The 17,437-nt window shown below is 53.8% G+C and overlaps 1 protein-coding gene across 1 annotated transcript in view; it reads left to right on the top strand.

The window, feature by feature from the left end:
* Positions 1–17,437, top strand: part of LOC102463292 (uncharacterized) — a 176,121-nt gene that overhangs the window by 10,771 nt on the left and 147,913 nt on the right. Inside the window, exons 6-12 of the mRNA XM_075902263.1 lie at positions 1,339–1,386; positions 2,181–2,324; positions 3,638–3,790; positions 5,237–5,374; positions 7,533–7,670; positions 9,565–9,702; positions 13,536–13,673. Coding sequence (XP_075758378.1) covers positions 1,339–1,386; positions 2,181–2,324; positions 3,638–3,790; positions 5,237–5,374; positions 7,533–7,670; positions 9,565–9,702; positions 13,536–13,673 — 897 coding nt within the window. The remainder of the gene's footprint in view (positions 1–1,338; positions 1,387–2,180; positions 2,325–3,637; positions 3,791–5,236; positions 5,375–7,532; positions 7,671–9,564; positions 9,703–13,535; positions 13,674–17,437) is intronic.

Genomic DNA, 17,437 nt, shown 5'->3' with positions numbered 1-17,437 from the left:
GTTCTCAGCTATGTGGGCATCAAGTGATCTCCAAAAGCCATGCTCATTAGCCACCTCCTACCAACTCCAGGCCCAGCAGAGGCTCAGGGGGCTTGGAAACACTCGGGGCAAACCCCTCTGGAGCTGGGAAGGCAACTGGAAAGCTCAGACAACTCCTGCTGGCAGCACCTCCGGACCAAGGACTGCGTGGAGCCTCTCTTTGCCCCACTCACAGCTACAGCGGCTAACAGTGCCATCTGAGTTCCAAAGAAAGGGGCCAAAGTGGGTGGGATCAAAGGGCCATGCCGGGCCCAGTGTGGGCCGGATGCTCTGTACATGCAGCCCAGCCCACAAGGCGGTTTCCCTTTGGGAATCGAGGGTGCTGGAGGTTTCAGGCTGGGAAATGGTTTCAGGAGGTTTCAGGCTTGGTGGTGCGGCTGCCTGCAGTGGTCACCCTGCATATTGCTCTCCCCCGTGTTCGCTTCCTCCACTGGCCATTCTCAGTATAATGCCCCTCCTTACTCTGCTCCTTCCTTTCCATGTTATGGAAAACAGTCTCATTCCAGGCACTTGAGGTTGTCCTGGCTCAATCAAACACTGACCTTGTTTTAAGTTAAGACAAGAGGATGCTGCTTATCAAATTCAGTGGTCCTAGCTCTTACCGGTTAGGGGAAGTTAATGATTAAACAGAGTCACAGACAGATAGGTGCACAAATCTCTAATATACAGACTAGAAGGTTTATCTGGCATTGTCTTGCCCCTTCAGATTAAGGATGTAAATCCCATTTAATTAGTTAACTGTTTAAACACTAACTGATTATATGGGCATGCTGCCCTGACATTCCTGGCTCTGCTGCTGCTACTCAGCCCAGAGGTGACACACAGGGCCCCTTGCTCAACAAAAGCTACCATGGTCTCTGAACCCAGCTGCGTGGACACAGAGTCTGCTCTGGAGAGCATCTAATCAGATTGGAGAAGCCAGCCCCAGGGGACACAGACTGGGGGGGGCTGTGATTTGGCTGCACTCCACCAGCATAGCCAGGAATAAACCCCCCATCTCCCGGGGCCTTGCCTAACACTGCCCACTAGTCCACACAGCCTCTGAAGAGTAAATGCAATAAAGCCCAGTGCCACAGGAACATCCTAACTGTCAGGGTGGTTAAACACTGGAATAAATTGCCTAGGGAGGCTATGGAATCTCCATCACTGGAGATTTTTAAGAGCAGACATCTATCAGGGATGATCTAGATGGTGTTTGGTCCTGCCGTGAGGGCAGGGAATTGGACTTGATGATGTCTCAAGGTCCCTTCCTGTTGTAGTATTCTATGATTCTATCCTTGTTTGCTTCTGCTCTTTCAGGATTTTGCTGGTTCATCTGCTTCAAGGAGACTCATTTCTCCAGTGCTGGTAAGTTGATGCCTGGAAACCTGGGCAAAATCTCCAGATCTGAACCCCCCCCACCCATCCCCCGTATGTCCTGTAGCTGGAAGGGGCTTTGAACAGGCAAAGAACTTTGCATCCCATTTCCTCCTGTCCTTTCCCTGCGACTTTCCCACTTGCCAGAAAGCCACTTGCTCCAAGGGGGGCTAAACAGAGTTGTCTTTTAATTCTATAATCAATGAGGTTCCTTCTGCATTTCTAACTGAACAGGTGCAACAAGCCATTGTTAGGCCCAGATCACACAAGGTGTACCCATGAGGGATGTGCCAGGTCCATTCATACCCAACATTATTCCATGCCCCCGTTGGAGCGCATCCCATACTTTGGGGAACCCTGTGCTAAAGATTGCAAGTCAAGCACTCCGAAGTTAGGAATCCAAGTGTTCTCTGCCCCCATGTGTGTTATGCCCCAGGCATGGAACATGGGCATAACAGCCCCTCTCTTCAGGAGATTCAGTTCACAGGATCACCACCTGCAGCACCCATCCTCAGTTCCTACCCTCCCCGCAGACTTTTCATTTCATACTGCAGGGGAGGGGCCTGCAGAGCTTTTCTGGCTTTCTCACCTGATGCCTCCAGCTGAGGGTCCAGCTGCCTTGATCCGACCTCCCCAAGCACCTATTCTGCCAGGTCCTCGCTTGGGGCAGGCGGGTAGGGCCAAAGAGCGAGTGTGAAGCCCATTGAAGATGTGCAAGGGGGTGAAGGTGCAAAGGGAAATTAATTATTTTATTTTAATCAAATCCTTCCTCCTTGATTTCCCAGACAAAGCGTGTGAAAAGTCGACCGTCTGTCCTAGTTATGCAATCTGCGAAGTCATCTCTGGGGGCTATCGCTGTGCCTGCAAACGTGGGTCTGTGTCTAGCACTGGGGAGCGGTATTTCACTGATAAAAGTGTGACGTGCCAGGGTGAGTGTGAGTTCCTGAGCCCAGCTGGGGGAGGGGAGCCGTGTAATGGGGCAACTGTTCTGTTGCTGGCATCAGTGTCCCGGGGAGGGGTCTTCCACTTGGTCTGTATCGAGGACATTGCTGACTGAAAAGGGGGATGCAGGAATGAAGAAATCAAGGAAGGGATAGATGTGGCCAAGCAAATTTATTGACTCTGCTTCACCCGCAGGTCAATCTGTTATTTTCTGACCGGAGACAGCGAATAAAATGGAAAAACTGCAGTGCAGTCTGCACACAGCCTTGGGGCTGGGCAGCGTGGGATGGGGTTGGGGACTCAATTCCATGTCAATGCTGCATCCTTCCCTCCTCCAATTGTCCAGACAGCACCATTAGCAAATGCAGAGGGGAGGAGCATACTGTGACCCCGCCTCCTTTGCACCTAATTTTGAGACACCAGGAAGAATATGAAGAAAAGTTTGACCCTCAAAGAAGGTGGGGGAGGCTTTCCCTGTACGTTTCCTCTTCTTCTGCACCTGTGTCAGAGCCAGTCACAAACCAGCTCCTAAAATGAGTAAAAGGAAACTTTTTTTTGCCTGAAACATCATTAGCTTGTGGAAGTCCCTGCCTCAGGAGCTCATAGAGGCTGCCAATTAATCATGATTTGAAGAAGGATTAGGCTTTGATACAAGTAGCAAGAACATCTGACATGATCTTCCAAAGCATCTAGTGCCAGCTGCTGATAAAAGCAGGATTTTGTGCTAGGGGGCTGCTGGTCTTACCCAGTCTGGCCATCCCTGTGTTCCTAAATTACAGATGTTTTTAGACCTGAATAGTAAATGCTCCATTTATGATATTTATAGACTAACCCATGATCCATGGGATTTATTAGTTGGCTTCAAATGTAACAGCCTCTGTCTTGGCTGGTGACCAAGGATATTGAGTGGGCTGCATGAGTGACCCTCCTTCATCTCAGAGGGCTGGAGCAGCCTATTGCCTCCTGAAATTCCACCTGCGGCCTCATGGACCCCTGTCTGCCTCCCCCCCCCCCCGACACCTCTCACATACTGAGACACCAGAGCGCCACACTTACCTGCTCTTCCCTCTCCCCAGGACTGGAAGACCATAAACAGTTGATGTGAGTTTTCCAGCCCGGTGCACCAATCCGGGAGAGACACGTGGAGGAGAAGGGAAGATAGGGGGTCCGTAGGCAGGCTGCAGGCAGTGTCCTCCTGCACATTGGCCCATAGAGGGACCCGTAATTCCCACCCACTGGGGGTAACACAAGCACCTTCCTGGGCCTCTGAATGACTCTGGTTCTGTTTGCTCCTGTCCAGATATCGATGAATGTGCCCAGGACCCTACACGCTGCGGCCCGAATGCCTCCTGCAGTAACACTGACAAAAGTTTTGTCTGTGAGTGTGTCTCTGGCTACAGGTCTTCCAGAAGAGTCTCAGGGAAGCGCGGCATCGCCCCTCTGGACTGCTCAGGTGAGAGGCAGTGGGAAGCCTGAAGGCGTTGTCCCGATGGGTCTCTCCTGCCCCAAGACAGTCATGGAGGCACTCCCAGCGCACACCAGCCCCTCGGCCCGGCTCTGTGTCTGGCTCCCTGCTGAAAACAGTGCAGCATTTGCTCTCAGGGATGCCCATGGCCGGGCACCAAAGCCCTTTGCTGCTTATTGCCCCGTGCACAACACACGCTGGGGTGGCTTGTACGGGTCTGGATCCTCCCCTAGCGTGAAGGGCGCAGAGTCACTGGGGCCAGGGCCCTGGTGCTGCTGCTCTATTGACTCTTCAGAAACAACAGCGATTTGCCATCAGCCGAGCCGGGACCAAGGCTTTGCCCTGCTCTGATACACCCGGCTGGGCTGGCACAGGGATGGAGGGAGGGTGGGGGTAGCATAAGGAATGAACTAAAGCTCGTGATGGACATGGGAAATCCCTGCAACAGGGTGCAGCAGGCACACCAATGGGGATGGAGTGTGGATGGAGACCCATGGTGGAGAGGTGTTGAGAAACAGCTGAGCAGCCTCCACTCCCATTGGTTACAGGAGAGGGGCTGGTGCCCTGCCTCTAAGCACGTGGCCCTACAATAATGAGCAAGGAGATCTGGTGAGAGAAAATTGCCTCCATGTCACAGCAGGGGAAACCGAGGCATCAGGTGGGGAAAAGACATGACCAAAGTCGTACAGAATCTGTGCAAGAGCTAGGAGTGGAACCCAGAAGCCCCCCCCCCTTTTCTTTTTAAGTACTAGACCTCACTCATCTCCTGAAGTGCAGGATAGTATGCAGCAGTCCTGCCTGTGTACCATCCTGCTAGGACCAGGGCACAACCTTCCTATCCCACCGCCAGCAATAGAACCCAGGTGTCCAGATTCCCTCTTCCCTCAACCCCTGGCTCCTTCCTATGCCAGCTCCCATCCCCCCCTCTCCTCTCAGCGCTGAGAAGGGAACCCAGGCATCCTGGTTCCCACTTTCCAGGCCACTAGCCCTGCTGCCTCTTGGGGATGGGCAGCACACTGCAAACCTTCTGGGAACCATATTCCTGGCACGGTGTCCTCTCTGATGCCAGCTGCTGGCCCTGCCTTCTCCCCTGCCCCCATCCTCCCACCAAGCTAAGCCCCTCTTGTGCACTGCTGGGCTCATCTGAATTCAGTAGAGTGCCCTGAGGACGCCACTTGCACCAACATCCCATGAGGCCACTGTGGCATGAACCCGCAAGCCCTGGGGAGCAGCGCATCACTGACTTAGCAGAGTAGTGCCATGGTGAGAGCCAGTTCAGGCATGGAGCAGAGTGACCAATGCCAATGGTCTCTGGGGCTGATGGAAAGATTCCTACTGGATCCAATGGGGTTTGGGTCAGTGTGAGGGGCCTGAGGCAGTAGAACACTGGTGTCCTAGGGTCACACATGGTCAGTTTGGATTCTGCTCCCCCAGATATTGACGAATGTTCCCAGGAGCCATCGCCCTGTGGCCCCAACTCCATCTGCATCAACATGCCAGGCAGTTACACCTGCACATGCCAACCAGGCTACCTCCCACCCAGCCAACTTGACTCTCCCTTTAGCTGCACAGGTAAGCATCTGTTTGTGAGACGCTGTGTGAGAGAAGCTAATGCCTGCTGACCAGGTCACCCGCAGTCGACAGCTAGGTTCTGAGCGGCTCTGCCGGCCCACCCTGGATTCTAACTCTCCAAAGCTCTGACAGCTGCAGAGATTTGAGGGGGATGGTAGTGGGGGCTCCTTCCCACCCCAGAGGAAGAGCTACAGGAACAGCTGCCTTGCAGCTCTCTTCCTCCGGCACTTTTCTCGTTGAACCCCACCTTCCCTTTGGCCAAGGAGACTCAAATTCTCCGGTGGAGCCTCATTCCCTGCATTAGAGCCAGAACAGACACTGGACTGGTGTCATTAGACACTGAACTCCATGGCTGGTGGTCGGCACAGCATCCCTATACTTATATGTAATACTCTGTGGGTGGGAGTCGAACCTGGGGCCTTCGGGCCTGGCATTGTGATGGTTGTGACATGGTTTAAATGCATGGTTTTGGCTTTTTGCTTCAAAATGAGGTTTCTTTGGGAAATTTAAACCAACCACCCAACCAACCACAACTGAAATTTGAAATTTAAACCAACCAACCACAACTGAAAAGAAATGGGAAACCGAAACTCACTTCGGGTGGAAGAGTCAATTCCAGATGAACCATTTGGGGTGTTTGTTTCAGTGAGAAAAGCCCCACAAAATCCAACTTGGGATGCTCAGGGACAATTTCCTCCTGGTTATTTTTAGCCTGGTTTGGCCCCTGCACTGAAAACATTCAGGATTTGCTCTGCTTTTCCCTGGCCACTGAAGTGTTGATGATCCAAGACGCCAAACCCTGTGTCCCACTGTCCCTGCTGCCTGAGCTAACGGGCTGAATCTGTTACTGAGAGGCACCATGAGACCAAAAACCTCTATGCCTGGACCAGGCCCCTCAGTCCAGCCCTAGGAAGGCGTGTGGATGTGTTCCTGTGTGGCTGTGACAGGGGGGATGTCTGCAGGGCAGCAGAAAGGTGCGAAGCCCAGCTCAAGCAGACACTCCCTTGGTGGAGCAAGGGAGCGGATGGGCCAGTATCATAGAACTGCCTGTCCCAGATCCCAGGTGTGTGCTGGGGCAGCAGCCTGAGTTGCACAGTGGCTGCGCTGCTATGTAGCCCAGACAGAGCCGGTGAGCATGTGTCTGCCCAGGCTGGGAATTGCAGCTGTAGCTGCAGTGCCGACAAGGCCCTAGGCTGGGGTAAGGCAGTGCCGCAGATATCTGTGGTGCTCTATGAATGAACACCAGCACCCAGGGGCGGCCCGTGGACCTAGGCAAACTAGGCTGTTGCTTAGCGCGCAGCAGGCCTGGGCGCCTGATGATGACGTCACAGGGCACCGGGGCGCCCCGTGATTACATCACAGCCATTGACGGCCATGCAAGTGGGGGCGCAAATTGCACCTTCTGCCTAAGGCACCAGCTGCCGCAGCTGGCCTCAGGCCACTCCTGCGAGGTGCTGAGTGACAGTGGAAGAAACTCCACTCCCATTGGTTGCAGGGGGAGCTGGCGGGGCTTCACCCCTCAGGGTGTGGCCCTACAGTAATAGAAAATCAGATCTGGAAAACAGGATTTTCTCCCTGCACATCTGGGTAACTGAGGCTTCTGGAAAGGAAAGGACACGGCAAAGGTTACGTGTGGAGTTTGTGGCAGAGCTTGGGACAGAACCCAGGAATCCTGACTTCACAGTCCCCTGCTTTCATCTCTAGATCCCAGGTGTCCTGGAATCCACTTCCCAGGCCACTAGCACTGTTGCCTCTGAGAGGGGGCAGCATATTGCAAACCTGCTGGGAGTCATATTCCTGACACGGTGCTCCTCTGAAACCAGATGCTGGTGCTACCTTCTCTCTCCCCATCCCCTTGTCAAGAGAGGTTGTGCAGAGCTGGGCCCGTCTGTATTACGTGTTGTGCCTTGAGGATGCCACCTGCACAAACACCCAAGGGGGCCACTGCTGCCTCTGCAAGCTCGGCTTTGCATCCAGTTCTGGGGAGCAGCACATCAGTTCAGGCACAGGGGAGAGTGACTGAGGCAAAAGGCCCCTGGGGCTGAAGGAAAGATTCCCACTGGATCCAATGGGTGTGGGTCAGTGTGAGGGGCCCGTGGCAGTAGAACACTGGTGTCCTAGTGTCACACGTGGCTAACCTGGATTCTTCCTTATCTAGATATTGACGAATGTTCCCAAGACCCATCGCCCTGTGGCCCCAACTCCATCTGCACCAACACACCGGGCAGTTACACCTGCACGTGCCGAGAAGGCTACTTCCCTCCTAGCCTGTCTGGCGCCCCCTTCAGCTGCAAAGGTAAGTGTCTGACGTGGGGTACAGGGAATCTCTGGGTGTAAGAGGCTATTGCTGGTTCTCTTGTGGTTCCCATGCAAGAGCAGCTCTGCCTGCCCCCCCGCACCTCTTCCTACTTTCACCTGAACACTAGGTGCTATGCCTGCAGCGATTTCATGAGGGTCCTTCCCACCCAGCCTGACTAGTTAAAGGATCCACTGCCACGCAGCTCACTTCCTCCCATCCTCTGCTCACTAAACCCCACAGCCCCTGTGTGCATGGACACCCCCATCTTCCCATGGATCTGGGGAGAGACAACTAGATTGTATTCCTGCTCATGTGGGGAAACTGAGCCCTCTAGAAGGGAAAAAATTTGGTAAAGGTCACATGGGGAGTCTGTGGCAGAGCTGGGGACACAACTCAGGAGTCCTGACTCCCCAATCCCCCTGCCAGCCCTTAATCCTTCTCCCTCCTTTTGCCTTGTAAGCCAGGGTTCCTTCATGCTCCTCCTCCCCCCCTTTTCCCCACCAGCCCGGGCCCTTTCTCTCCCCGCAACCACTCACCCCCTCTCTCCCAGGAAGAGTATACACTAAGCCTGGGTCTAATCCCGGCGTAGGGGTGCTTTCCCGCCCTGTGTAGGGCACAGTTGGGCGATATAGGGCAGGGCGAGCGGGGCGACTGCCCCGGGGCCCCGCGCTTCGAGAAGCCCCACGCATCTGCCATGGCAAAGGGGGGCCCCGTGAAATTGTGCTGCCCTGGGCCCCATGGAATGGTCATCTGCCACTGGGCACAGTGAGGTGCAGGTAGTGCCGTGTGCATGCTGCGCTCCAGGATATTACAGCCTGCTAATATGGAGAAAGCAGCAGTGTGGGACTGTGGTATGGTCCCGCTTGCGCTACTCACTGCCCCAGCCCTACCTGCAGAGCCCAGGGCTACCGTCTTAGCTTTGTTTAAAACAGCAATTCCTTGTGTGGAGGGGCACCAGCAAGATTGAGCTCGAGCTGAGAGAGGGGAGAGGTAAGAGCGAGAGAGAGGGGGAAGGCCGGCAGAACTCTGTCATCCCCCAGAAAAACTTTCTTTAATATATATAAAGATAAATATTCTGCTAAGCGGTATGGTGAGCTGGAAGTGTTTTTCCTTTTTAAGTTACTAGATGGAAGAGTCTGCAGGCCCCAGACAGCAGTGGGAACCTGCAGGAAGAGTGAGAATAGGAGTAGGAAGAAGGGAGTGGGTGAGCACTAAGACCCAGAAAAGGAAATACCTTCCCTTGCCCCTTACATCTGCTGCCCATGAACCCAACAGTCCTTTTTGCGTACCATCCTGCTGGGACCAATGCTCCATTTTCCTAGCCCACCGCCAGCAATTGAACCCAGGAGTCCAGACTCCCCCTCTCCTGTCTCCTTTCTGCTCCAGCTCCCAATTCTCATTGAGAACTGAGAAGGGAACCCAGGCTGTCACTTACCGGGCCACTAACACTGCTCCCTCTAGGGGGGAAACTTGAAGGGAACCATATTCCTGGCATGGTGCCCCCTCTGATGCCAGCTGCTGGGCCTGCCTTCTCCCTCCCCACCATCCTCTCACCAAGAGAAGGCTCTGTTGTACAGAGCTGGGCCCATCTGAATTCAGCCATGTGATTTGAGGATGCTACCTGCACCCACATCCCAGGGGGCCACTGCTGCCCCTGCAAGCCCGGCTTTGCATCCAGTTCCGGGGAGCAGAGCTTCACTGACTCAGCAGTGCAGCGCAATGGTGAGAGCCAGTTCATGCAGGAGCAGAGTGACGGATGCAAAAGGCCCCTGGGGCTGATGGGAAGATTCCCACTGGATCCAGTGGGGTTTGGGTCAGTGAGTAGAACCTGGGGCAGTAGGACACTGGTGCGCTAGGGTCACAAATGGCCATCCTGGATTCTGTCACCTAGATATTGATGAATGTTCCCACAATCCATCGCCCTGCGGCCCCAACTCCATTTGCAGAAACACGCTGGGCAGATACACCTGCACGTGCCAGGCAGGCTACCTCCCACCCAGAAAGTCCAGTGCCCCCTTCAGCTGCACAGGTAAGTGTCTGGTACGGGGGATGTGTGTGGGGCTCCGGGTATGAAAGGCTAAAGCCTGCTGACCAGGTCACCCCACAATGGAGAGCTAGGTATGGAGCGGCCCTGCCGGCCCACCCGGGATTCTGTCTCTCCAAAGCCCCGACAGCTACAGAGATTTCATGGGGACGGTACTGGGGGCTCCTTCCCTCCCTGCAGGAACAGCTACCATGTAGCTCTCTTCCTGCCGCCCTCTGCTGACAAAACCCTAAAGTCCCTTTGGCCAGGGAGACTCAGGGTATGTCTACACTACAAAGTTAGTTCGAACTAACGTCCGTTAGTTCGAACTAACTTTCATAGGCGCTACACTAGCACTCCATTAGTTCGAATTTAATTCAAACTAACGGAGCGCTTAGTTCGAACTAGGTAATCCTCATTCAACGAGGATTAAGCCTAGTTCGAACTTACTAGTTCGAATTAAGGGCTGTGTAGACCTTTAATTCGAACTAGTGGGAGGCTAGCCCTCCCCAGGTTTCCCTGGTGGCCACTCTGGGCACCACCAGGGAAACTCGTATGCCCCCCTCCCGGCCCTGGACCCCTTAAAGAGGGATGGGCTGGCTATGGTGCCCGTGCCAGGTGTAAGCCTGCCAGCACCCAGCCAGCAGACCCTGCACCTGGCACAGATTGAGCCACCCACCCGATGCCCCCCAGCCCTCCTCCTCTTCCTGGGACCAGGCTGGCGGCTCCCGGGAGCTTGCCCGGGACCGCAAGAGGCGGGCACCCGCCTGGGCTAGTGCGGACATCGTGGACCTCGTCCACGATCTCCGCACTAGGCACAGGAAAGTGGCCAGCTAGGGCAGGATAGCTGCCAGCCTGGCCACCCAGGAGCAGGTGTGCATTAAAATCAAGGAGGTCCACTGAGACCCCCGACCCTGAGCCCTGAGCTTACAATGGCCGTCCTGGGTCAGACCAAAGGTCCATCTAGCCCAGTAGCCTGTCTGCCGACAGCAGCCAACCCTAGGAACCCTGGAGGGGATGGACCGAAGACAGTGACCAAGCCATTTGTCTCGTGCCATCCCTCTCCAGCCTTCCACAAACCTTGGGCAGGGACACCACTCCTACCCCCTGGCTAATACCACTCCATGGACCCAGCCTCCATTACTTGATCTCACTTCCCTTTAAACTCTGTTGTAGTTCTAGCCTTCACAGCCTCCTGCAGCAAGGAGTTCCACAGGTTGACTCTTTGCTTTGTGAAGAAGAACTTTCTGTTACTAGTTTGAAGCCTGCTACCCATTCCTTTCCTTTGGTGTCCTCTAGTCCTTCTTTATGGGAACTAATGAAGAACTTTTCTGTATGCACCCTCTCCTCCCAACTCCTGCTTTTAGAGACCTCTATCCTGTCCCCCCTCCGTCGCCTCTTTCCTAAGCTGAAAGTCCTAGTCTCTTTAGCCTCTCTTCATATGGGACCTGTTCCCAGCCCCTGATCATTTTAGTTGCCCTCCCCTCTCCCACTCTCTCTCTTCCCCTCTCCCACCTCCTTTTCCCAGTCTCCCCCAGTTTTGTTCAATAAAGACAGATTCCATTTTTTAACACAATTGTCCTTTATTTTGTACATCAAGAAAAGGGGCTAGGGAAGGGTAAGTGGAAGGAGGTGAGGGAGGAATGGGGCACGAGCCCCCGATGGGGAGGACTGGGCTGGCTCTGTGGGCTTCTGGGGGTGGAAGCTCTCCTGCAGCCCCCCAATTGCCCCCTCTCCCCAGATGGCAGCCTGCGGCAAGTGCAGCCGGGCTGATGGCCGAGTGGTGTGATGTGCCCAGTGTGGGTACTCCGGGAAATCCAAGCCAGGACTGCTTTGCAAGCAGGGCACCCTGAGAACTGTCTGTCCAGGGTGGGGGTCGGGACCCTTTAAGCGCAGCCCTCGGCTAGCCTGACACAGCATCTCCACGCTCTAAGTCCTAATCTGATGCCCTGCTGGCACTGCTTCCGGCCATCCTTAATCCCGGTTCAGGGTCCACTTAATGTGGACATGCTAGTTCGAATTAGCAAAACGCTAATTCGAACTAGTTTTTAGTTCTAGATGCGTTAGTTCGAATTAGCTTAGTTCGAATTAACTAATTCGAACTAAGTTAGTTCGAATTAGCGCTGTAGTGTAGACATACCCTCAGATCCTCTGGTGGAGCTTCATTCTCTGATGTAGAGTCAGCGCATGCACTGGACCAGCGTCATTAGACTCTGAACCCCGTGGCCAGCAGTCGGCACAGTGGCCCTGTCCTTATATGTAATATCCAGTGTGCAGGAATTGAACCTGGGAACTTCGGGCCTGACGTTGTGACGGTTGTGACATGGTTTAAATGAACCATTTTGGCTTTTTGTTTCAAAATGAGGTTTTTTGGGAAATTTAGCTAAGTTTGCATTTGATGGAAAAAGGCCAATGACCCCAATGCAAACCAGCCGCGACCTTTCACCCACGACATTGGATGAAAGGTTCGATCCCAGATGAACTGTTTGGTGTGTTTGTTTCAGTGAGAAAAGCCCTGAAAAATCCACCTTGGGTTGCCCAGGGACAATTTCCCCCTGGCTAATTTTAACTTGGTTTGGTCTCTGTTCTGAAAGCATCCGGGATTCATTCAGCTCTTCCCTGGCCCCTGAAAATGATCCAAGACACCAAGCCCTCTGTCACACTGTCCCTGCTACCTGAGCTAATGGGCTGAGTTTGTTACTGGGAGGCTGTTCAGACCAAAAACCTCTGTGCGTGGACCAGGCTCCTATGTCCAGCCCTATGAGGTCACGTGGGTGTGTTACTGTGTGATGTGATAGGGGGACATCTGCAGGGCAGGTGGGAGGTATGAATCCCAGCTCAAACAGACACCCCCCTCCCCAGTAGGACAGAGCATTCACAGGGGCCAGACAGTGGATTGGCTAGGGTCCTGGGCCCTTGGGCTGCTCTGTCTCAGATCCCAGGTGTGCGTTGGGGAGAAGCTGAGCTGTATGGTGGCCATGCTGCTTTGTAGTCCAGTCAGAGCTGGTGAATGTGTGTCTACACGGAGGGTTGTGGGGGGATTGCAGCTGTAGCTGCAGTGCTGACAGGGCCCCAGGCTGGGGTAAGGCAGCGCTGCAGACCACTGTGGTGCTGTGTGAATGAAGACAGTACCTAAGGTGTGCTGAGTGACAGTTGAACAGCCTCCACTCCCATTGGTTGCAGGGGCAGCTGGTGGGGCTCCGCCCCCAGGGTATAGCCCTACAATAATAGAAAATCAGATCTGGAAAACGGGATTGTCTCCCTGCATATCTGGGGAAACTGAGGCCTCTGGAAGGGAAGGGACTTGGCAAAGGTCACATGGGGAGTCTGTGGCAGAGTTGGGGTCAGAACCCAGGAGTCCTGTCTTCCCAGTCCCCTGTTTTCACCTCTAAATCCCAGGTGTCCTGTCATCCACTTCCCAGGCCACTAGCACTGCTCCCTTTTGGGGGTGGGCAGTATATTGCAAACCTGCTGGGAGCCATATTCCTGGCATGGTGCCCCCCTCTGATGCCAGCTGCTGGTGCTACCTTCTCTCTCCCCGTCCTCCCATAAGACAAGGCTCTATTGTGCAGAGCTGGGCCCATCTGCATTCAGTGGTATGCCTATGAAGTCTCTGCCCCTGCAATCCCGGCTTTGCATCCTGTTTTGGGGAACAGCACATCACAGACCCAGCAGTCCAGTGCAATGGTGAGAGCCAGTTCAGGTACGGGGTAGAGTGACCAATGCAGAAGGTTCCTGGGGCTGAAGGAAAGATTCCCACTGGATCCAGTGGGGTTTGGGTCAGTGTGAGTTGTCTGGGGCAGTAGAACACTGGTGTCAACCTATATTCTCTCACCTAGATATTGATGAATGTTCCCGAGACCCATCGCCCTGTGGCCCCAACTCCATCTGCACCAACACACCGGGCAGTTACACCTGCACTTGCCGGGCAGGCTACCTCGCGCCCAGCCAGGTTGGCTCCCCTTTCAGGTGCACAGGTAAGTGTCTGACATGGGGTGCGGGGAAGCTCTAGATATGAGAGGCTAATGCTGGATCTCCAGTGGCTCCCATGCAAGAGCAGCTCTCCCTGCCCCACCCCACCCCACCTCTTCCTACTTTTGCCTGAGCTCCAGGTGCCGTGGCTGCAGCGATTTCATGAGGGTCCTTCCCACCCAGCCCGACTAGTTAGAGGATCTGTTGCCAAGCAGCTCGCTTCCTCCACCCCTCTGCTCACTGAACCGCATGGCCCCTGTGTCCACGGACACCCCCACTTTGCCATGGACCTGGGAGAGACAACTAGATTGTCTCCCTGCTCATGTGGGGAAACTACTTCTTCAAGGCGTGTCCCTGTGGATGCTCCACCTTAGGAGCACCAGTGCCATTGCACTCATGGCCGGTAGACGTCTAATTGCAGTGCCCTCTGGTTGGCTGTGCGTGCGCAGCACTGGCACATAACATTTAGAATGGTTATCCCACATAGACAGCCAACCACCTCCTTGTTTCTTCTCTGATTGCCGCCGGCTTCTGTCACAGTCGCCTTCGTTCACTTCAGCCTTTAAACTCCTGTTAGATGTTTGTAGTTAGGTTAAGTTGAATTGTAAATTAGATTAGCCTTCTCCACCTTTTCTTAAAAAAAAAAAAAAGACTAGAAAAGAAGAAAGGGGAAGAATGAGAATCTCCCCTGCACTTTACAGAAGCCGCGGTTTTCCAAGCCGACTCATAAGCAGTGCTTCACAAGAGACCGCCTGAAAGAAGAAATTTATCAGGACATGCCTGGTGCCTCAGGATTCAAAAAGTCTGAATCCTTCAGGCTATCTGTATCCATTGCTGACAGACACTCGTGCTGTGTCCGCTGCCTAGGTCAGGGTCATAACATGCAGCAGTTCAAGCACTGTCTGAAATTGATGAACAGGACCCGAAGATCCAGACAGCTGTAGATAAAAATGATGCAAATGGAGTCAGACTCCAGATCCACAACTGAGAAGGCTCCCCACACAACTAGATCCCCTGGGGTGCCCCGGATAGAGGGCTAGACTATATCCCAAGCCCCAGGGACCATGCCCAGAAAGAGGTCCCACTTTTGGTGGCATCAGACTCACTACCAACGAAGCACAGGAAGTCTGCCCCTGTGCCTACGAATACCAAGGTGACGGATAAGCAGATGGGGAAGGGGACTGGCACTCAGAAAAGCCAGGACCCGAAGGAGAAGGTGTGACCTTCCCCCTCTCCTCCCAAGACACCCATGGAATACAAGAAAAAATGCTCCAAGCTGGCACCGACAGACCCGCCACTAATGGCCATGCTGAAGGTGGTAACAACAGCAGCAATAGCTGCCATACCCACAGCACTGCTCAAATCACCGAAGAGGGTGCTGACAAAGATAGGAATGGCGCCACCAGCAGAAGTGCTGACAATGGCACCAGAGAGAGTATTCTCAGTGCCAGCTCCCGGTTCAGCAGTACAAGCACTTAAAGGGCCGGTACCACATAATAGCGTGAGAAAACACAAGAGCCATAGGCACTGGCCACAATACCTATGCCAGCACTGGCTCCATTTAGAACACAGAGCAACTTGATGCTCTCCTCACCATACCTGCCTTAGTTTACCGCCACAGTGGAGTTGGCAGCGGAGTTGGTGTCGGGAACACCATTACGTGCCCCCGGGGGCACCCTAAATTCCTCCAGGCATGGCTTCTCACCATCTTCACCTTCAATGCGCTCACTACTGAGCAAGGAGGAGGACGAAGAAGGCTTTTTATACAAGAGTCTCCCAAAAACGTCGTCCCCTAAGCCATGACAAGGTCAACAGTGGCAACAAACACAATGACTCCTGCCACCCATGGCAGCCAATTGGCCTTACTGGGACCCGTAGGCAGCCTACAGACTACTACAATCCCAGATACCTAAGGGGTGCCAGACACAAGAATCCCCTGAGAACTCCCCTGAACAATCTACCTCGTCAGGGGAAGAAGGAGAAATGGATGTCACAGGTGCGGAAAGAGCATTAGACTCAATACCAAATGAGCATCTTACATCTTCAACAACCGAGGACACAATCATGCCCCCACCAAACATCACAGGGGATGATTTCAGGTCCTTCCAAGAGCTCTTTAGGAGGGTTGCAGTTGCTCTTGACATTCCACTTACAGCTATGCCCGAGACCCAGCACAAACTTACAAACATCCTGCACACCTCGTCGCAGAACAAGCTGGCCATCCCTATGAACAAAGCACTGATGGACCCAGCCAAGGCTCTGTGGCAGACTCCAGCATCAATTACACCGACCGGTAAATGTCTGGTTGAAAATACTTTGTAGCTCCAAAGAAAGCAGAATTCTTATTCGTTGGTGATAGAGGCTGCTAATCAAAGGGGCAAACAGCAGATGAACCACACAGGCCCACATGACAAAGAATGGAAGCATCTGGTGTATTGGGCAGAAAGGCCTACTCGTCTGCGAGCCTTCAGATCAGGATTGCAAATTACGTGGTGCTCCTTGCTAAGTACACACACCATGTATTTGATTACTTGTCAACCTTTAATAAAGAGATTCCTGACAACAAAAAGGAACAATACTGTGCAAACATGAAGGAAGGGACATTAATCACCAGAACAGCCCTACAGGTAGCACTGGATTCGGCAGACATCAAGGTCCTTAGTGTCCGCAGTTGTTATGAAGTGGGCAGGGCTGGCCCGAGCCATTTTGGCGCCCCAGACCCGGGAATGCGGCGCTGCCCCCGGGCGCACGGCGCATGTACGGGGCCACCCCCGGGGCTCACGGCGCATGCGCTGCCCGGCCCGGCCTGGCCACCACTGCTGGTGCGCAGCCCGGGGTGGACCGTGCCTGGCTGTGCAGGGCCCCGTGGGGATTGCGGGGGATGCGCGCCCCTTACAGCTGCCATCAGTGCCCCCCATAGGTTGGCACCCTGGCCAACTGCCCGGCTAGCCCACCCCTTAGTCCAGCCCTGGAGGCGGGCGTCATGGCTTCAACTGTCAGGCTTCCCAAAGGAGATTCAATCCACAGTCGAAGATCTGCCGTTCGAGGGAACTAAGATGTTCGCCATGTCCACTAACGCTTCCTTCCATACACTTAAGGACTCCAGAGCCACTCTGAGGACACTGGGTATACAAATACCTTAAAACAAAAAGAAACAGGGAAGACCATTCCCATAGTGCTATAGACTAGCCCCATATAATCAGCAACTGAGACATTACGACAATAGGCGAAGGCCCAGACAGAGCAGACACAGGCAGGCCTCCAACCAGGCAACTGCGCAGCACCCTTCAACATCCTGTCAAGCATTTTGAATGTTTAGTTCTGGGTTGGACAGCCCTGAATTTTCCAGGGCAGCAATACGAACATTATACATCATTTGGCAGCAGACTAGCTGCATTCTATCCAGTGTGGCAGACCATCACCACAGACAAATGGGTGTTGGAGAAACAACAAAACTGGTTACTGCATCCCATTTACTTCCATACTGCATCACCAACTCCCCTCCCCGTCCCTCTTCAGGGACCCCTCTCAGGAACTTGTGCTCACACAGGAAGCATAACACTGGAGGCTATAGAAGAGGTCCCACAAAACCACAAGGGGAAGGGGTTCTACTCCCTCTACTTCCTGACCACCAAGAAGTCAGGAGAGTGGAGACCAATATTAGATGTCTGAAAACTAAATCAATTCATTCGCTACCAGTGGTTCAAAATGACAAACCTAGCTACAATCATTCCAGCCTTGGGAAAAGGGGATTGACTGTCCACCCTCG

Source organism: Pelodiscus sinensis, chromosome 19 (genome assembly GCF_049634645.1).
Source record: "Pelodiscus sinensis isolate JC-2024 chromosome 19, ASM4963464v1, whole genome shotgun sequence".
NCBI classification, from domain to species: domain Eukaryota; kingdom Metazoa; phylum Chordata; order Testudines; family Trionychidae; genus Pelodiscus; species Pelodiscus sinensis.
This window is presented reverse-complemented; position numbering and strand designations above follow the sequence as displayed.